Below are 20,489 nucleotides of genomic sequence, written 5' to 3'. Positions count from 1 at the left end.
GGAGCTGGGGGACCTTGGGGGAGTAGGCTGGCGCAGCCCCGGGGGCTCGGGAAAGGGTTGGGGCAGAGTTCGCGACTTAGAAGAGGAGAGGGCGGGGTTGGAGACAGAAGGGGCGGGGCGAGGCCGGGCGGGGGCCTCTGGCTCCGCCCTTTCCTGGCGGCTGGTCTTTAACACCGCCCAGCGCACATGTCGCGGGAGGCCCGGCAGCGGCTGCTGCAAGCGCACAGACGGCTGCCCGGCCGCGGCGAGGCGGGCGCCGTCGCGATGCTGCGAGGCGGACGGGGCGGGCAACCTGGCGGGCACCTCCGGGCTACGGGGCCGGGAAGCCTGCTGGCCTGGTTGATGCTGGCATCTGCGGGCGCTGCATCCTGCCCCGATGTCTGCTGCCCCCACGGCCCTTCGGGGCTGCGCTGCACCCGGCCGGGGACCCTGGATAACCTCCGCCACCTGCCAGGCGCCGAGAACCTGACGGAGCTGTGAGTGTCTGGCGAGCCAGGGGGCGCGGGGAGAGGCGGGCATAGCCGTGCCCCGTGGGCGCGGACTCATGGCTTGCGTGCTATATCAGGAGGGGCGGGTGCGGCGGGAGACTGGTAACACGCAAGTCTCGGCTGTGCCTTAGTTTTCCTCTGCTGCCCTGACAGCCTCTGCAGTTACTGTCTGGACGCTGGGCTCAGAGCAGCTTAGGTGCTAGCTTCGAGGAGAGGAAGGAGGGGCTCTCTGCGGACCAGATCCGAGAGAGCCCAGCCTTCTAGAAACCGCTTTGTGGAGCTCAGCCAGGAGCCCACCCTCTGCCCTATACAGGAGGTGATTATCTGCAGAGAACAGTCCCCACCCCCAGTTTGGTACCTTACCATTTTCCTTTCCCAGGGATAAAGCCACCCTTACCCCCTTCCTTGTCATGACCAGGCAAAGTCAGCTCTTCTCTCTTGAATTGGAAATTGAACTGAAATAGGTGGGAGGCGCTGAGGGGCCATAGCTTGGTGGTTGAGCTCTCCTATCCCAATTTCCACCATCTCTCCTCCCCACCACGGCTTGATTTGAAGGTAGGAAATGAGAGCCCCTCCAAGCTCCCCTCTCCCCATCCCCATCTCCTTCACCACCCTTTTATCCCTACTTTAGGTAGGGAGACAGGGCCCTTACTGAGAGATTCTCCTCCCTTCCAGACCTGAAACTGGGAGGAATCGCCAACATTTGCAGTACTCTGACATCCTGCATTAATTGGTTACAAAATACTCAAGTACTTTTTAGCAGCTGGTGAAACCTATGGGAGTATTCTATAATAATTGACTTAGAGATACTCAAGCATCATATGATGGTGTCTGGAAAATACTTGAGTATTCTATGTGGCTGGTGGGGCCAGTAAGACTTCTAGAAGAAGAAAGGACCTGCTAGAATATCCTCCTCCTATTAGGCCTGGGGTTAGACAGTGGGCAAGGAACCCTGGCCTCATGCAGTAATAGCCTGAAAGGTATCTGTGGCAGGGGCCATCAATGTCTGGAAGTGACTTGAGCAGCCTACGATAATTGGCACTGAGTTACTCGGGTATCTTGTGGTAATTAACGGGAAGGTACTCAATCTCACTCCCTAATGGCCCTAGGGAGGCCAGGAGGAGAGATGGCCTTGTCTTGGTCTGGACCTAGGTTTCTGCATGATGGGAGGGAGGCCTGAAGTCCAGACTGCCACCCCCAGTCCTGTGCATTTATCACTCTGGGTCTTCAAAGCAGGGTCTAGGCTCTTGAGTGTTCCCCATCAGCACTCTCTTTTCCTGATTCCCTTTCAAGCCCCTAGTGGGTCCAGCAGAGGGGAAGTGGGAGTGGGGAGTGTGGCCAGGTGGGGGCTGGGGGCTGGAAGCCGTGCAGGGTGTGAGTGGAGCTGTCCCTCTGGGTGGGGCAGCAGTCTAACCCCTGCCTCCATCTGCAAGGTCCCCTCCTCCTCCTTCACCCGCAGAGCTAACGAGGAGATAATGGACTCGAATAGACAGATTGATTATGAATCCAAACGAATGAGGCAGCTTTGAGCACGCTGCCTGACAGTTTGCACATGCTCGGCCACCCTACTTTCTCACTCCCTCCCCGGGTCCCTAACCCCCTCCTGAGGTCCCTACACCTCTGGGCTCTCTTGGCAGGAGCTGGGGGGTGAGTGGGTAGGTTAGGGACCAACTCTCAGAATCACTAGAATTTACTCCCTAGACCTCAGGGGACTGATGACCTGACACCTGGGTGTCCTCCAGGGGCCAAGTCTGGGAAGGACTGGCAGTGTGTGTATGTGTGGGGGGGTGGTCATCCAGGCTGGTCCTGGTTCCCACAGGTTGAGGGAAGCACAGGGCAGAGGGAGAGAGTTCTGAGAACAGGCAGTGAGTCAGGAGCCCCTGTGTGTGTGGCCGGGGTGGGGGGCATTGGGGGGGGACATGACGTGCCCCTGCAAGGACAGCTGACTTCTCAGGAACTCCCTGGCATGTGAGATCCAGAAGCTGGGCAGGGCCCCAGGGCAGCAGAAATCCCCCAGCCCTGCATGCCTGCTTTTACTTGTTTCTTTCTCTTCTCCCTATCTTGCTTTCTCTGGCTCTCTGTGCTTATCTCTCTGTCTCTCTGTCTCCCTTTTCTTATCTGTCTTTCTCCTTGTCTGTCTCTGTCTCTCTACCAGTCTCTTCCTGTCAGTTCCTCTTCCTAGGTGTCTCTGTTTCGCTGTCTTTGTTTTTCTGCACACCCCCCGCCCCCCAGCCTTCCCATTGCTCTCTCACTGCGTGAGACAGCCAGTCGATGCCTCTTCACTATTCCCAACTCTGACTCCCTTCTCTCATGGCCCCTTTCTCCTCCCTGGATCCCTCCTGGGGCAGGGACGGGCTCAAGGGGTCCTTGACTGACAGCCTGTATGCCTGTCACTTGCTTTGCTGAAAGATGCCAGGGTTGGGGGATGGAGAATGGAGGGGTTTATACTGGAGTGTGGGGAGGGGCCAGTGGCTTTGAGGGGGGAGAGGGTGGTATGTATGTGTGTGTGAGTATATGTGTGTGTGCGTGCTCTCGAACGCATGCCCAGGAGTATGGGTGAGCCCAGACAGTGGTCTCTGAGCCGGTGTGTTTGGGAGTGCGTATTTTCATGGCCCCAGGCCTTCCTTTGTGCTGGGAGGGTCAGTGACAGTGATGAGCAGAGGCCCCTCGTGGAAGCGAGTGTTTGAGCATGACCCCCCATTGTTGAGCATAGGCAGGAGAGGCTCTGTGTTTAAAAGCAGGACGCCAGGCTGTGAATGGACTCATGTGTGTCTATGCATGTGAGTAATGCCCACACATTCTCACATGCATGTACATGTGTGTGCCTGCGTGAGCTATATGGCTATGTGTGTCTATATGGGAGAGTGTAAGCGTGCACATGGGGACATCTGTGGGTTCACGCATGCATATGCTGGTGTATGTGAGGAGGTGGGTCTCTGTGTATATCTTTACACATCTCTGTGTGTGTGTGTGCTTGAATGTGTGAGGGCATGCATGTGTGATAGTGTGAGGATGCGGGCATGGGACTGTGCGACTGGGTGAGGCCGTGGGTCTCCGTGTGTATGTGGATGCATGTGTGTGGCCTGCCTGTGCATGTGTGCATGTGTAAACAGGTCTCTGTGTGACTGGATGCCTGTGGGTGAATGTGGGTGCATGTGGTCGGGAGGGAGGCAGGTGGGTCTGGGGACTCGAGTGTGGGCCTGGCCCCTGTGATTCCCATACCCTCTCCCCACAGCTACATCGAGAACCAGCAGCATCTGCAGCAGCTGAAGCTCAGTGACCTGAGGGGCCTGGGGGAGCTGAGGAAACTGTGAGGGCCTCCACACAGGGCCTGGGGGACCAGAGGGTCGGGGGGGTGCTAGGACCAAGGGTGCTAGGGGCCTGGGCGGGCCTGGGTGGCTGAGGACTGAGGGGCTGGCTGGTCAGAGAGCTTGGTGGCCTCAGGGGTCCAGGGTTGCCGAGGAAGTGTTTGGGGGGGGTGTAGAGAGGGCCCAGTACTAGAGACTGGGGGGCTGGCATGGGTGGAGAGTGGGGGCCCAGGTAACTGCTCCCCTCAGTGTTGACCCTGCTGTGCCCTCCCCAGCACCATCGTGAAGAGTGGTCTCCGTTTTGTGGCGCCGGATGCCTTCCATTTCACTCCGCGGCTCGGTCAACTGTGAGTGACCAGGGCCGGGCAGGGCGGGCTGAGGAGACACCTAGGCTTGGGCGGCTAATGGGCTTGGCCCTCCCCAGGGCACTGTTCTGAGGATGGCCCCAGCCTGGTCAGGGAAGGCATCCCACCCATTCTCCTGGGCCTTTTTCTCATCCACTTCAGGGATGGTGATCCTCTCAGCTCTCACCCCTGCCAACTAGAAGGTCCTTGCTGTCTCGCTTCCATGCTTCATGCTGCAGGACACCTCATAGGTGCCTGCCTCAGTTTTCTTCCTGGGGTTCAGACACACAGCAGTCCAAAGGGGGCAAGGATCAGGAGCGGGACCCTGGGTGTTGACTGGGAATCTGTCTCCCAACCATTTCCTGGCCCCTGGGATGTCGTGGGAGCTGGGGGATCAGATCAGTCACTTGGCACACTCCCCTGGGGGGTCACATGTACCCCTTTTGTAGAGAAGGGGGCGTGGGCAGGAGAGATCTCCAAAGACCCTTAGAGTCCCTGATAAAGCATCCTCTGGCCTCCTGAAGGTAGGAGTTCATTTCCTCCTTCCCACCTCGGGCAGGTGGGGAGATGGGAAGTGCGGTGGGAGCCTGTGACTCATGGAGTTGTGCTGGGGACTCTAAACTCTCGGTTGTGTCCTGTGATTTAACAACGACAGGATAAGGTGATGGTACCTCCCTGACTAGGTGTGGGGGCCTCAGTTAAAGATGCTTACTCAATGACACCTCACAATACTTATTGTCAGTGAATCTTCACCGTTAGCCTGGTGAGAGAGGTAGTGTCATTCCCATTTTGTAGATGAGGATTCAGAGAATCAGCCAGGTTACATTTTGGGCTGAGGTCATGTAACTGTAAGTGGCAGGACAGAAGTACACTCAGCTCTGCCTGGCGTTAAAAATGGGTCTTGCTGATGATCCCTGAGTAGTGGCTACTCTCCAACTCAGCCCCCACAGAGCAAAAGACAGCTAGGCAAGGAGAAGGGTCAGGGCAGGCCCCTCGGCAGCCGAAGGTCCCAGTGTGGCAGCCCCGTGCAGGACACGGAGTCCTGGAGCCAGCCCCTCGCTGGGGCTGGGGGCCTGGGGTCCCTTTCCTTAGTCCTTGAGGAGGGGAAGGAAGGAAGCGTGGGGAGGGGACCTGGGGAAGGACCCTGAGTTCCGAGGCATCCGGCAGAGGGCAAGCAAGTGTGGGAGCCATCCTCCCCTCCTCCTCTGGCCCCGTCCTGGGCTCAGTGGGAGCACAGATGGAGCCCCTGCCCCCAGCTGGGGCCTCAGCACTTCGCCAGCTGGGGCCAAGGGTGGGGGAGGGGGAGCGGCTGTTCCTTCAGACCCCCTCCTCCCTGGGGTCTGCGAGGGGGTTAAGTGGGGTTAACCCTTGTTGTCCCAGGGAGAAGATGGGACTCAAAGAGCCTGACCAGTGCCCCCACCCCAATGCCTCGCCCACGGGCTAGCTGTAGTTGCCAGGGCCGGGGTGGGGGAGCCAGATGTCAGCGTCCTCCTGGCTCCTCCCCTTGCTCACACGGGGTCAGAGAGAGGTCGGGTCGCTCAAGGGGTCTGTCTGCTCTGTCTCAACTCCTGCAGGAATCTCTCCTTCAACGCTCTGGAGTCTCTCTCCTGGAAAACGGTCCAGGGCCTCTCCTTACAGGAACTGTGAGTGTGGGAGCTTGCAGGGGCAAGGGCAGCAAGTGTGTGCGTGTGTGTGCCTGTGCGTGTGTGCACGTGTGTGTGTGCGCGCGTGCGTGTTCTGTGTGGGCCCTCGAGTGCCTGTACGTCTGTCTCTGTGAAGGTATGTCACTATGTCTGCATGGAACTGTTGGGGGGTAGGGGGTTCTCTGTGGGGATGGCATGTCTGGCTGTCCACATGCATGTCTGTGAACCACCCCCCTGCCCCATCAAAGCAGAGGCTGTGGGTCCCTGCAGCCACTGTGGGGATTATTGCTCTGGGCGCATTTGGGGTGGGGGGGCGTGGAGAGCTGTGTGTTCTCAGGGCCGGGGGCTGGCAGGGTTCTCTGGGCTGGTGCACAAGGGCATATCTGCCCACATTCCTAGCACACCAAGCTCGTGGGGTGGGCGGACAGCAGTGGGATGTGTTTGGTAGGCACCTAAGGCCTTTGGGTCACTCCAGAAAGCAGTGAATGCCCTTCCCTCCTTGCCACCCTACCTCACCTGACTTGCCACCCTGGGGAGCCTGGGTGGGGCAATTCTGTATAGCCTGTAGCTGGCTGTCTTTGATGTTTGGCATTCTGTTTCTTTCACTGTCTCGTGAAGAGGGTCCATGAGAGGAATTGCTCCCATGTCCCCACTCCTTCACCTCTAGACAGTCCACCCTGCTATCTAACTGCACTCCCTCTTGCTGTAGACCTTCCTTCACATCTGCCCTTCCCCCCACTCTCTCTCTTCCCCCATACCCACCAGAGTCCTGTCGGGGAACCCCCTGCACTGCTCCTGTGCCCTGCTCTGGCTGCAGCGCTGGGAGGAGGAGGGGCGGGGAGGCGTTCGGGAGCAGAAGCTGCAGTGTCCTGGGCAGGGGCCCCTTGCCCTCATATCCAACACCAGCTGCGGTAGGTGCTGCAGGTGGTGTGAGGGGCTGGGAAAGAGGGGCACACCTGGGGAGAGGGCATTGGGCAGGGCTCAGGGGGCGGGCCCTGAAGGGGGGGCCTGGGGGAGAGAGCTGGGGGAGACTGAAGGTCGAGGGGCAGGGGCAGGGTCACTGGGGAGGGCTGGGGGAGGACCAGTGTCCCCAGGCAGGACTCGGAGGCCCCTCCCAGCTCTGACACCCCTCGGGCACCAGGTGAGCCCACGCTGAAGATCCAGATGTCCAATGCCTCCGTGGAGGTGGGGGCCGACGTGTTGCTGCAGTGTCAGGTGGAGGGGCAGAACTTGGAGCAGGCTGACTGGATCCTCACGGAGCTGGAGGGGTCAGCCACGGTGATGGTGAGAGGCCCTCCACTGTCCCCCCCACCCCAGGCCCCCCTCCTGATGCACCTGAGCACAGGGAACAAAGACAGGGAAAAAAAGAGCAAATAAGAAGCACATAAAGGATGAGAGATGGACCGAGATGCTTTAGACCCTTGGGACTCAGGCCTGTGCTGCTGGGCAGCTATAGGCACACCCCATGCCCTCAGGGAAGACCTTGGTCCAGCAGGGATCCCAGGCTCCACTGATCAGCTAGAACTTGGGTCCCCACTCTGGGAAGATACGCTGGCTGCAAAGAGAGAGGGTCACAGAGCCCTCCCATATTGGAGTTGACCCCGGGGAACCCAACACACCAGCTCTCCAATCCACCTTTCTAGATAAGGACACTGAGAACCAAGGAGAGGGAGCAACATTTGTGGTCCTGTACTGAGGCCAGTTCTTCAGGGCCTTCCAGTCATTTTCTAGAAAATCCAGAAGCAGCATCCTCTTGGGTGTGTGATGAGCATATTAGTAAGGGAGGCGCAGTTCTGGTTTCAACTTTCTCACTAATTAATTCTTGGAGTGACTTTTGGAAAAATCCCCCAATCCGCCTGCATTTTGGTTTTATCTGTCAACTGAGGAGATGGACATGATGGCCTTCAGATGTTCTGCTGGCCTCTGGGCACTTGCTGGCCTCTAGCTCTCTTATCCAGTTTGGGCATCTTCCCAGATCCTGCCCTTTGTCCTTAGGCTGGCAACAGGCAGCCAAGAGTAACCATAACTGACTCAGGAGGTTTCATGGACAAGGTCAGCAGGGATTGACATTGGGCTGTGCCCATCCAAAAGCTGACCCCACATGGGTGGACACACGGAGTCCAGGTCCCTGGAAGAAGTCGGGCCAGTGAAAGCAGGGTGTGATGTCTAGCTTGGAGGCCCTCCCTTTGGAAAGGGAATCAACCCTAGAATTGCTGGTGGTCCCTTGGGCTTCCCAAATGGCTCAGTGGTAAAGAACCCGCCTGCCAAGCAGGAGACATGGATTCAATCCCTGGGTCTGGGAGATCCCCTGGAGAATGGAATGACAACCCCCTCCAGTACTCTTGCCCGAGAAATCCCACAGACAGAGGGGACCTGAAGGGCTACAGTCCATGGGGTCGCAAAGAGTCAGACATAGCGACTAAACAACAACAATAACCTGGACAATATTGAAGGAGGAACCACTGGAGTCCTGAGCAGGAGGTCTAGACATGGTAGGGGGACCACTGACCACCGAGTGGTCCCACCTGTCCCATAGATCAGAGCCTCCAAGACTGAGTAATGGAAAAGGGGACAAGGCAGAAGCAAGAGGCCAGATATGACCATCTGTGGAGAGACCTTTGATAAGCTATATGTTTGGGGAAATTCCAGATTTTTGCTGTTCACTTTGGGAGCTTCACTTCTGTCTTCTAGAGACTTCCTGTAGAAAGGCCATCCCCTAGCTTAAACAGAGGGGAGGGGAGGCTGGTCCCCATCAGGTCACCATCAGGAGAGTGGCAGAACAGCTCAAAGGGAAGAGTTCATGGGATACGATATTCCAGGGTGATTTAGAGGAGATGGAACAGCCGAGAGAAGCTTAGGGCAGGGCTTCCCCTTCAAGTGGCTGGAACTCAGGGCTTGCACAAGAGGCTGGACAGCTCTTCTGGAATCTTTGAACTCACATATTCCAGTGGAAGCCCAGAGAAACTTCACCTTCCCTGGCATGTATTCAAGGGATTCCACATTCACAAAATTTCCAGAAAAATCAGATTTGTCCACTACTTCATTTATTTTCATCATTTTATGAAAATAGCTTTCTAAAATGTCAGAAGATCATTTTGTCTACCTCCTCGGATTACAAAATAAGAAAATCTTGGTTCAGAAAGATCAAAAATTGTCTAAGGGCCATATAACCTCCATGGTGTCTCAGGAAGAGAATGTGAATCTGAATTAATCTTTTGATGATGATTCAGAACCAAGTCACTTCGCTTCTCTCTAACTTCACTCTTTTTCCATCTGCCAAAGGCATTCATTACGGTTCTACTGTTGCTTCTAACTGCTGCCCTGTTATCAGCACCATCTCTGTTTCTGATCTTCCTTGGGCTGAGACTAAATTTCTTAGAATTATGCATTAAACAAGAATGAGTAGGTGGTGAGGTCCTAGCTGGTTTTCCAGTTGGTTGTGTATATTTCTATACTTGGAATTTGTGACGTCTATTCAGCTGTTCAGATGGGTGGTTTTATGGTTTGGGAAACTTTGCACCTATTTTGAGGTTATTGGTTGTGTTCTGGATTTTTCAGATCATTAAATCAGTGATCCAGGAGAAGGTGCAAACAGGCTCTGAAGGAGGGCCATTCTCTGCCATATTCTTTCCCACACCTCTTCCCTTCCCGTCCCTCCCTCTCTTTTCCACCTGGAGCCAGAGGGGTTCCCCAAAGACATCAGCTCTGCACCCCCAGCCTCCTGCCCAGCTGCCTCCAGCCCCAAGCCAGCTGAAGCTCTTCTTGATTTTCCCCTCTTTTCTCTGACCCAGAAATCTGGGAGTCTGCCGTCCTTGGGGCTGACCCTGGCTAATGTCACCAGTGACCTCAATAGGAAGAACGTGACGTGCTGGGCGGAGAACGACGTGGGCCGGGCTGAAGTCTCCGTCCAAGTCAATGTCTCCTGTGAGTGCCAGTGACTGCCTTTGCGCCCACCCCCACCCCTGCTTCCCTGAAAAGAGGATGTGAGGGTCAGGGGCTGCAGGAAAGGAGTGGGATGTATGTGTGTCCACAGCTACTCCCTCCCAGCTGTTTCGAGATTCCCATGAAAACCTGATCCTTTGAGGGAAGTCCTGGGGGCTCATCAAGGCCAGAGGGATGGAGAGGGATTTCTTTTTGGCCCCCTGCCCAAGTCTTGCTACCTGAGGCCCTCAACACCAGCTACATCCGTTCTCTCTGCTCCCCTGTATTTCTTCAAGTTCATTCCTCTGTAGGACTTTTGCCCTACTTCCTAGTTTTAAAAGATGAAATTCTCCATGCAAGTTTCTCTTTAGGCTCACTGCCTAATTTCTCTAGGTCTGCCAACAAATTATTTAAAATCTTCTACATTGTATAAGTTTTTCTTCTTTTCTTGGGAAACATAATATACATAGATATGTACATAAAACATATACACTTTAAACTATAATTCGGCTTACAGACACTTCAGAAGATACCCCCTTCTCCCCATTCAGAACCCCATCCTTCTCTTCCACCCCATTCTGACTTTTGTGACAATCATCTCCTTGCTTTTAAAAATAATTTTACACACATATGCTTCCCTATCAGCATAGTTGAGTTTTGTCTGTTCCTGTATACTATGTAAATGGAATCATACTTCATGTATTATTTTGTGTCCAATTTCTTCTGTTCTACATTATATTTGGAAGATTCATTCATGTTAACTGGAGTAACAATTAGTTCATTTATTTCACTGCTGAATAGTATTCCACTGCATGAATGCTGCCTGGAATTCCAGTGTCAATTGTGTATATATACTCCTCTGTCCATGGGATTTTCCAGGCAAGAATACTGGAATGGGTTGCCATTTCCTTCTCCAGGGGAACTTCCCAACCCAGGGATCGAACCTGTGTCTCTTACGTCCCCTGCATTGGCAGGTGGATTCTTTGGCAGTAGTGTTTTACCCAGTTCTTTTCCACTGAGAAACCCCGTGTGTGTGCGTGTGTGTGTGTGTGTGTATGTGCGTATACATATATATATATATGTATGTATATATATACTTTTTTTCTATATTGAAGGTCTTTTGCTTCTTTCAGGTTGGGTCTATTTCAAACCCATTTTTTTCCCAAAAAGTTTAAAAATTATATATATATATATATTTGCTTGTTTGATCTTTTAGGCCCCTTCCAGATCCCCTTAAACTTGACTACACTAAATTTTTCTGGATTCCCTCATCTGAAAGACTCCATGTCTAATTTCCATAAGCTGGAACCCTACTTCTCTAGGACTGTTACTTATTTACTTTAAACCCACCACTTAAATTCTTTAAGCTTCAGAATTGTATACACCTGCTGCCTGATTTATTTAAGACTTACTGCCAGCTTTCTTCAAAACATCTCTCCTTGTGAGTTTCTTGGAGCCCGCTGACCAGTTCCTCTTAGGCTTGCCCCCTGTTGACTGTCCACCCTCAGCCTCCCCAGGGACACCTTCTGACTCTCACTGTCGCCCCCCGGCCCACAGTCCCGGCCAGCGTGCATCTGCAAAGAGCCGTGGAGCAGCACCACTGGTGCATCCCCTTCTCGGTGGATGGGCAGCCAGCGCCCTCTCTGCGCTGGCTCTTCAATGGCTCTGTGCTCAACGAGACCAGCTTCATCTTCACCGAGTTCCTGGAGCTGGCAGCCAACGAGACGGTGCGCCACGGCTGCCTGCGCCTCAACCAGCCCACCCACGTCAACAACGGCAACTACACGCTGCTGGCGACCAACCCCTTGGGCCAGGCCGCCGCGTGGGTCATGGCCTCCTTCATGGACAACCCTTTCGAATTCAACCCTGAGGACCCCATTCCTGGTGTGAGGGCCACCCTGAACCCTGCTCCCACTCCCTGGGCCCCAACCGGGTGCAGATCCAGGTGTCCGGAGAGGCCTGGCCCACTTCCCACTGTGATCCTGACCCTGGAAGTTGGAGGGTCTGGTCCCCGAGAGAAAGTGGCCTGGAGTTCTGGTGTCCAGCTCTGTGCTGGCTTCCTTGCCCCTGCCTTCCCCAGCCCCAGAAGTTCTGCATCCCTGAGTTATTCCGTTCACTAGCGCTGGCTGAAGAGAGAGCCATGAACCAGGGCATTCCTGGCCCAGCTGGAGCAGCTCCGCCTCCCCCTCCCACTCCCACCCACGAAGGGATGAGTCCAGAGGGGGAAGGGGACTCACTGCTCTTTTCCTCCATGTGATTGCTCTCTCTCCTCCCTCCTGCTGCAGTCTCCTTCTCGCCAGTGGGTGAGTAGTCCAGGCCGGAGGACAGGTTCTGTCTGGTCCCTGGAGCTGGGAGCTGCCGCTGGGGCAGGGGGCACAGTTAACCTGACCCTTGAGGGTTCAGCCGGGACCAGAGTGGGGAGTTTGTGGAGGAGATACAACCTGTGACACAGCCTTTCTACCCTGTGTCCCCATAGACACCAACAGCACTTCCGGAGACCCAGTGGAGAAGGATGAGACTTCTTTTGGGGTGAGCATGGGAAGTGGAAGCTTGTCCAGGATTTAGGGCTAGGAGGCTGGGCTGGAGGCTCCTCTGTATGTCATTTCCAGTCAGAGCACAGAGAGCAGTAGAGTCTGGCCTGAGCTCCATCAACACCTTCACAGCCATGACTCGGGGGCCCAGGGGAGGAGAAGGCAGGTGTGGGGGCCTGGCTCTGGGCGTCTATGCAGGATGGAGAAGTAGCTTACCAGTGGGGAGCTCTGAGGGTTCAGGATGACCCCTAGATCCAACCACCCCATACCCCCAGGTCTCGATGGCCGTGGGCCTAGCTGTTTTTGCCTGCCTCTTCCTTTCTACAACATTTCTTGTGCTCAACAAATGTGGACGCAGGAACAAGTTTGGGATCAACCGTGAGTAGAGGGGCTGCGGAGGGGCTGTCAGTCTCTCTTCCTGGCTTTATTTCCTCCTGGTTCTTCCCGACTCTGTCCTCTGTGTGGGGGCCTGGGCACATATGGGGTTCTACAGAGTGGGTGTTTGGGGTATATGAGGACTCGTGAGTGTGAGTGTGTCGGGGCTGAAGCCAGGGTAGTTTCAGAAGTAGCAGCTGCTAATTGGTGGCTGGATTGTAGTCAAACACTAAGTGGATCTGGGAGGTCTGAGCTCTGTGGGGGGTGGGGGCATTGGGGGAGTTCTCTGGTGGCCCACAGGGCCTGGGATTGGACAGGAGCCAGACAGAGAATGGCTGGAGTGCCTCCCCTTCCCCCCTGCGACTGTCTTGCCTCCTAGCTCCTTGGTTCTTCCCATGCAAGTTAGGACATGGGGTCACCTGGCACCCTGCAACCTGGCAGGAGCCAGACCTCTCCACATGACTGTGTCCTTCCCAGGCCCCGCTGTGCTGGCTCCGGAGGATGGATTGGCCATGTCCCTGCATTTCATGACTCTGGGTGGCAGCTCCTTGTCTCCCACCGAGGGCAAAGGCTCTGGGCTCCAAGGCCACATCATTGAGAACCCACAATACTTCAGTGATGCCTGTGAGGGGCTGGGGCAAGGGTGGGGGCGAGCCTGTGTGTGTGTGTGTGTTTGTACATGTGTGTGCATGTGAAGAGGTTCCTGTGTGTCAGGCCCACCGCAGGCCTGAACAAGCCTTTCCTCCCAGCCCCCCACCACCCATGTCCCCATCATGTCATGGGACTTGGCGAAGGCTCACTTTCAGTGTGACCCTCCCTCTTGCCGGGCGCCCCCTCTGCCAAGCACAACCCTGCTGGACAGTCCTGTCCTTGCCCCTGTCCCGTCCCTCTTCCAAGACTGGGGGTCTTGGCTGATCCTGCAAGCCCCCACCCCTAGGTGTTCATCACATCAAGCGCCGAGATATCGTGCTCAAGTGGGAGCTGGGTGAGGGTGCCTTTGGGAAGGTCTTCCTTGCCGAGTGCCACAACCTGCTGCCCGAGAAGGACAAGATGCTAGTGGCCGTCAAGGTAAGACCCTGGCCACGAAGTGTTGCTGGTCCAGGGCCCACCTCCCAGAGCCCTGTCATGCCAGGACAGGGTGCTCAAGATGGGGAAGAGGGGAGAGGCTGGGACCTGGCATAGTTCACGACTTGGGGGTGGATGCTGGGCCAGCTGGGATGCGGGGTGGTCAAGACTGGGCCCCCATCCAGGGATGTCTCGGCCCCTGCCATCCAGGCGCTGAAGGAGGTGTCCGAGAGCGCCCGGCAGGACTTCCAGCGCGAGGCTGAGCTGCTCACCATGCTTCAGCACCAGCATATTGTGCGCTTCTTCGGCGTCTGCACTGAGGGCCGCCCGCTGCTCATGGTCTTTGAATACATGCGGCACGGTGACCTCAACCGCTTCCTCCGGTACGACGGCCCCCGGCCCATGGCCTGTCATCCCTTCCCTACAAGCACATCCTGGCTTGTCTGCTGAACTGTGGGGGGGAGCACCAGGAAGGAGCAGGAAGGCACAGCTCCTGTCCCCAAGGAGCTCTGAGGCAGATGTGTGAATGAGGGGAGAGTCCGTGTGGAGGGCAGAGTGACAGTGTCAGGGAGACTGCATTAGCGAAGCCATGAGCTGAAGCTGCAGGATGGCTGGGCTTTGCGGGGAGTGTGCGTGCACTGCTGGGTGGCACACAGAAGCCAGGTCCACAGGAGGTGGCAGTTTGGATCACGATGATAACAGCAATAACAAACATTTATCAGGTGCTTGCCATGTTCCAGGCGCTATGTTACATATTTTACAATTCATTTTTTTATGACTGGATGTGCTTATACCTACATATTTGTAATAATCTAAATGTATATTTATTTTTCATAGTCACCTAGCATATATGGCAATTTGTACTTGAGGAAAATTCTCCCAAATTTCCTTTCTTTGGCTTGAGACAGAACAACTCTGATAGGTTTAATAACTTAAACTTCTAGAAATGTACCCATTTCTCAGATGAAGCTTAGAGAGGTTCAGCGACTTGCCCAAAGGCACATAAGTAACAAATGATCTGGATGTGTGATGGTCACGTGTTCCATTTGCTGAATTCTTCTCTGACAAGGTGGACGCCACCCCCCCACCCCCCGCCACCTTCCTGAGGTTGGAGCAGGATGGAGCAGAAAGGGCCAGGGTTTAGGATCAACTGTGACTTGTTAACTGAGCCTTCCTTGCCAAGTAACTTCCCTCTCTGGCCTCAGTTTCCCCACCAGTAAGAGGAACAACGGGGGACTGTGGTTCCGGATGAGTGTTTTTGTACAGTTGATGGTTGTGATTTGGTCTCTAAACATCCCCACTGAGAGTGCTGTGTCATTTACGTAGCCAGGCTGCAGAATTCAGCTGGAAAAGACCCCAGAGTCTGAGCTTATCTTGAGGATGGGGAGGAGCCCGGGGAGGATGTGGAGCAGGAGGGAGGTGAGGTCAGACTCGAGGTTATGTGTGGAGGTGGATTGGCTCAGAGGAATCCAGGTCAAGAGGAGGCCAGAGAGAAGCCCTTCCCCTTGGTCACCAGACATGGTGTGGGCTCCGTGCTAGGGACCGGATACCAGCAAGGACCCATGTGGGGCCCAGGATGTGGGGAGAGCAGCTTTATATGGTGGACGGAGCACGAGGAAACCAAAGGAGGGAATCATGAAAGCTAGACGAGTCTGGAAGACTTCCCCTAGGAGGGGCCGTCTGTTTCTCCTCGCCTCCGGGTTTCTATCTGCCTGGTGCACCAGGCCTCCTTTCCCAGCTGCATAACCCACTCCTGTCTCCCATCCCTTCAAGCGGTTTATCAACCTCCCTTCCTAAGGGCTTGAGTCTCAGTTGAGATGTCTCTTCTTCTGGGAAGCCTTCCCTCACTTCTTCCGTCCCTACCCTGAGTGCCCCCAGATGCCCCTCACACTGCTCTGCTGTAACCTATTTGCATCCCACCCTCCACTGTAGCTCTGGTGCCTGGCACACTGGAGATGTTTACTAGATGTCTGGAATAAACGAAGAAATAAATGGATGAGGAGAAAGTTGGCCAATAGGGAAAAGGGCAATACTGACAAAACCACCAGCTCAGACAGCCTCAGAAGAAGGAATATTTGGGGAATGGTCTGGAGGGGTAGGTGTGGGGAGGAGGAGGGCATCCTGGAAACCGTGGGAAGGCAGATCCCACAGGAATGGCTGAGTACTAAGGGCGAAGGTGAGAGAGACAGGAATGGAGGACTCCCAGGTTCCAGGCTCACAGCCTGGGTGAGGGACATTCCCTTCCACGAGGCAGGGGCACCCCTGGGGGAGGATGGCGAGCATCTTGGCAGGAGTTTAGTCGGACATGTAGCTGGGCAAGAGGTGTAGGACCCTGTGGGCCGCTAGACGCTGAGGTTGGAGTTCAAGGTGGCTGCCTGAGAGGAAGGCGTGCACTTGGGAAATGTGGGCATTAGTGGATGCTCTGGAGGTGGGCACACCAGCCGGCCTCCATCCAAGCCCCTCCAGACACCTGCTTCCCCTGTTCTCTCCTTCCTACCTTCCCTGAGCCCCTCCCCCATTTCCCCCAGCTACCCCCCCCCCCCGCCAACATTCTCTCAGGCTCCCCCGAGGTTCTCTCCTCCTAGCCCATCCCTTCTCCCTCACTCTTTCTCGAAGGTCCCACGGGCCTGATGCCAAGCTGCTGGCTGGCGGGGAGGACGTGGCTCCGGGACCCCTGGGCCTGGGGCAGCTGCTGGCCGTGGCTAGCCAGGTCGCTGCGGGCATGGTGTACCTGGCAGGTCTGCACTTCGTGCATCGGGACCTGGCCACACGCAACTGCCTGGTGGGTCAGGGACTAGTGGTTAAGATCGGCGATTTCGGCATGAGCCGGGATATCTACAGCACCGACTACTACCGCGTAAGGGTCTTTCATCCCAGCCCCTCCCCCAGCCTCCAAACCGTAGACGCCATGGCCGCGTCCCCCTAAGAGGGCCTGCCCTTGCTGGGCATGCCGTCCTCTTCCTCGGGCGGTGTGGGGTCTGAGACTCTCTGATTCTGGTTTTTTAACCCTCCTCCTATTCCCTTGGCCCGCAGTGGAGGAGGGTCTGTCTCCACTGTCCCGGACGGACACGCCACCATCGGTTTTTTCCTCTTAGCCCTGGGAGGGAGAGCCACTTCTATTGATTTTTAATGACGGGGCTGGGGGCGGGTCTGCGCCGGGAGAGGCTGTCCGCGGGGCGGGCGCCCCCTGGAGGTGACGCGGCGTCGGCCGGCCCGCCGGCAGGTGGGAGGCCGCACCATGCTGCCCATTCGCTGGATGCCGCCCGAGAGCATCCTCTACCGCAAGTTCACCACCGAGAGCGACGTGTGGAGCTTCGGCGTGGTGCTCTGGGAGATCTTCACCTACGGCAAGCAACCCTGGTACCAGCTCTCCAACACCGAGGTCAGTACCGCTCCGCAGGTCGCTGCCTGCCGGCCACCCCTCCCCTGTCCCTTCGGGTCCCTGTTTTAGGGAATTCTGCCCCCTTCTGCCCCTCATCCCACCCCCGCCGGGCACTCCTCCGGCCTCCTGCCGGCACTGCTTCCTCCACCCCAACCCTATTCTCTACTCCTTCTCCTATTTTAACCGGCTCCTGGGAGAACCTCAAAGCACTTTATAAATGGAGCCCAGACCCCCATCCCTCGCCGCATTTTGTAGACCTAGTAGGCATTATCGGAGTGAAAGGGAGAGGCGTGGAAAGAGGAGCATAGCAGGAGCGCACCCAACACTGCAGCAGGAAGGCTGGAGGTTAGACTGTCATATGGACAGTCCCCACCTCCCCGTGCCCCCCGGATTGGACGCAGCCAGAACAGGCCCCAGGTGTTGCCTCTCCCGGAGCAGCTCCCCTCACCCCCTCCTTGGCTCGCAGCTGTCAGTTTCCATTTCTCCTCCTAATGCAGTCTGCTCCCTGGAGGCTGGTGGGGTGGGGGAGAGGGTTATAGATTTTAATTTTCTCAAGCACTGAGAGAAGGAATGGAATTAGTGCCGCCCATAACCCAAGTCCTCTAATGGGGAGGGAGGGAAGAAGCGGGGGATGAAGAGGCTCCAGGCCCTTCAACCATCTCCCTGCCACATTCTCTCCTTTGGATCTGTCAGCTTCTCTAGCAGTCCTTCCTGGAGTCAAACTTTGAGCTTTCCCACTGCAGTTTCTTGTCAGAGGAGCTAGGTCCCCACAGAGTGGTACCTACAGAAGAGGGGAAAAGTGGCATTGCCCTCTACCTTAAAATGCAAGCCACCCACTTTTCAAGTCCTTTACCTGCAACCCTGCTCTATTTTCTTTTTGCCCTCTGGTGCTGAGAGATGGAGACCCTTCCCTTCTTCCAATCAGCCCTCAACACTTAGCTGATGGTTTGGCAAATGCCTTGGCCCCTCTCCTTCCTCAACCCACCTGGCAAGTCTTCTGAGGGTCTGATTCCAGCCCTTTGGGATGCAATTCTACCCTAGTCCAGCCTTCACAGGGTCTCTCTAGCTCTAATCCCTGTCACTGCTCAGAGTCAGAGTGGAAAGGAATCTTAGGCTTCACTGCATCCTTTTAGATGATTAGGAGCCATGAGGCTCAGACATATTCTATGACCTGCCTTGGGAGCCTTAGTGAGGCAGAGGCAGTGCTGGGTCTGGCCTCACTCTCCCACCCCTAGCCCAGTGTGCCCTCCCCTCTCTCCCTCTGGTGGCCCCAGGCGATCGAGTGCATCACGCAGGGACGTGAGCTGGAGCGGCCGCGTGCCTGCCCACCGGAGGTCTACGCCATTATGCGGGGCTGCTGGCAGCGGGAGCCCCAACAACGCCACAGCATCAAGGATGTGCATGCCCGGCTGCAAGCCCTGGCCCAGGCGCCTCCTGTCTACTTGGATGTCCTGGGCTAGGAGGCTGGCCTAGGGCCTGGGGCTGGGTAGCCAAATGTGGAGTACTGCAGCCTGCCCTCAGCAACTGCCATGGTTCCCAGCAGCCCCAGGGTGATCTCAAAGCATCTAACTCACCCTCAGCATGCGGGAGGGGACAGGTGGGGTCTGGGAGTGCAGGATGTTCCTGCTTCTCTAGGCAGGGTTCCGTCATAGCAATTATATTTATTATCCCTTGGATGTGTCTCTTGCCAATTCTTGGGATGACGTCCTTCTGGGAGGGGGTCATTTGGGCTCAGGTAAGGGGATGACTCTGTGGGATCCTCCCCCACTCTGGTGAACCCCAGCCACCCACCCCTACTGCATGCAGCTGTTACCTCTGTCTCGGGGCTGTGGTTTGCCTCCTAGTACCATGGCCATCTTGTCTGTGTGGTGGTGAAGGAGCCTTGGGTTAAGTTTCCTAGACCTTCAGACCCTAATTGCCTGTCTCTGTATTTCATTCAGGAAGGCTGCAGTGGGAGGGATTGAAGTTAGATGGGGTGGTGGACAGGACGGAAGCATTGCTGGGGTGAGTCTTCCTTGTATTGGAGTTCCCAGAACAGAGCAAGCACACAGTAAAACAAATGGTTAAGAAAGAAAGAGAGGTGGGGAGAGCTTGCATATATGGGTGCATGTATGCACGTGTGTGTGTGTGTGTGTGTGTGTGTGTGTGTACCTGTGGCTGGGACAGGGAAGGCGTAGGATAAAGGAGTGGTTGAGGGAAGCAGGACCCCTTCTTCCTTCCACTTTGTCACTCTTCTTGGCTCTAAGTGCTTTGAGATCCGTACCTGGAGGCCAGGGATTGAGCAAGGTGGCTATTTCCTGAGGACCAGGTGGGCCATCTCCCCGTTCCATTCTGCCTGAGGGAGGAGGTATGCTCTCCCTGTCCCTCTGTCCCTTGGAACACCACTGGTCTTACTGAGTGGCCTGAGGCTTCTGTCAACTCCGAGGCCGGGTGAAGTCCCCCACCCCGGGACCTGGGCCCTGTCCCCATCTTCCTCGCCCAGGAGCAGGGAGAAGCAATTCCCACCCCCCGCTCCAGCCCCATCACTTCCAATCACCTGCCCAGCTCCTGCAATAACCCACGCTCTCCATGACTCCTCGGGGCCGACAGCATGGCTGGCTCTTGTCCCTGGGTGTCCGGCTCCCCACCCCACCCTCCCGGTGATTCAATCTGGGTCTTATCACCCCGAGGCCTAGCCCGATGGTGTCTGCCTCTTGTCCAGGCTGGTTAGTGCTAATGGAGGTCTGACCCAAGGCTGCAGGTTGATTGATGGGGGGGTCTGGTCCCTGAAGGCCAAGTTCAAAAGCCCCCTTCTCACGTCCTGGGCTGGGTGGGGCTGGTGAGGCACCACTCCCGGGGAGGGAGGGCTTAAGCAGAAGTGATTGGGAGGAGAGGAGGTTGGACTATGCTGGGAGAGACAGGATCGGAGGATCAGATCCAACGGGTGAGCCCAGAGACAGTGCGAAGAGAGAGACCATGCAGAATAAAAAAGGGAGAGGACCTACAGACATGGAGACAGCCCAAGAGACTGCAGAGAAGGTGCAGACAGAGAAGGGGAAAGAGACATACCGCTGGATGGACACAAGTGGAGAGACAGAGGTGCAGATGAGTGGCTTAAACAGACATAGGTGGGACAAGTAGCTGAATCAGACAGTCCTAGAGAATAGCATGACCTCTTGGTGGGGGACGCCTTCTAGCTCATCCACACTCCCATCGCCCCCACCTCCTCTGCCCTTTGAGCCTCTCTTCCGGGCCGAGGAGGGAGGTAGGACACACTTCCAGCCTTGGAGACTCTGCCGGTAGAGTCGTAGGTGGCCTGGGGCTGACTCGCATTGAGCATCACTGAAGCAGAGGGGATGGAGGTCAGGTAGCAGAAGGGACCTGCCAGGGCATGTGGAGCATTTCCAAGGTTAAGAGCATCAGAGGCTTTTAGTACCACAACTGGAGGTGTTG

General features: G+C 56.0%; 1 protein-coding gene across 2 annotated transcripts; it reads left to right on the top strand.

The window, feature by feature from the left end:
* Positions 1–194: 194 nt before the first annotated feature.
* NTRK1 (neurotrophic receptor tyrosine kinase 1) lies at positions 195–18,731 on the top strand. Of its 2 annotated transcripts, XM_043453470.1 has the most exons (17): positions 195–476; positions 3,724–3,798; positions 4,072–4,143; positions 5,715–5,783; positions 6,549–6,694; positions 6,925–7,067; positions 9,575–9,707; positions 11,262–11,588; positions 11,990–12,007; positions 12,181–12,233; positions 12,511–12,613; positions 13,088–13,234; positions 13,548–13,678; positions 13,886–14,058; positions 16,292–16,532; positions 16,899–17,057; positions 18,332–18,731. In XM_043453470.1, exons 1-17 carry the CDS (start codon positions 265–267, stop codon positions 18,515–18,517), a joined length of 2,388 nt encoding a protein of 795 aa, XP_043309405.1. In that variant the 5' UTR covers positions 195–264; the 3' UTR covers positions 18,518–18,731. The 2 variants fall into 2 exon arrangements, with proteins under 2 accessions (XP_043309405.1, XP_043309416.1); XM_043453481.1 differs by lacking the exons at positions 3,724–3,798; positions 4,072–4,143 and having other exon boundaries at positions 202–476; positions 18,332–18,698.
* Positions 18,732–20,489: the final 1,758 nt, after the last annotated feature.

The sequence above is a fragment of the Cervus canadensis genome, chromosome 2 (genome assembly GCF_019320065.1).
Source record: "Cervus canadensis isolate Bull #8, Minnesota chromosome 2, ASM1932006v1, whole genome shotgun sequence".
In the NCBI taxonomy this organism is placed as follows: domain Eukaryota; kingdom Metazoa; phylum Chordata; class Mammalia; order Artiodactyla; family Cervidae; genus Cervus; species Cervus canadensis.
Note: the sequence above shows the minus strand (reverse complement) of the source record. Positions and strands in the feature narration are given on the sequence as shown.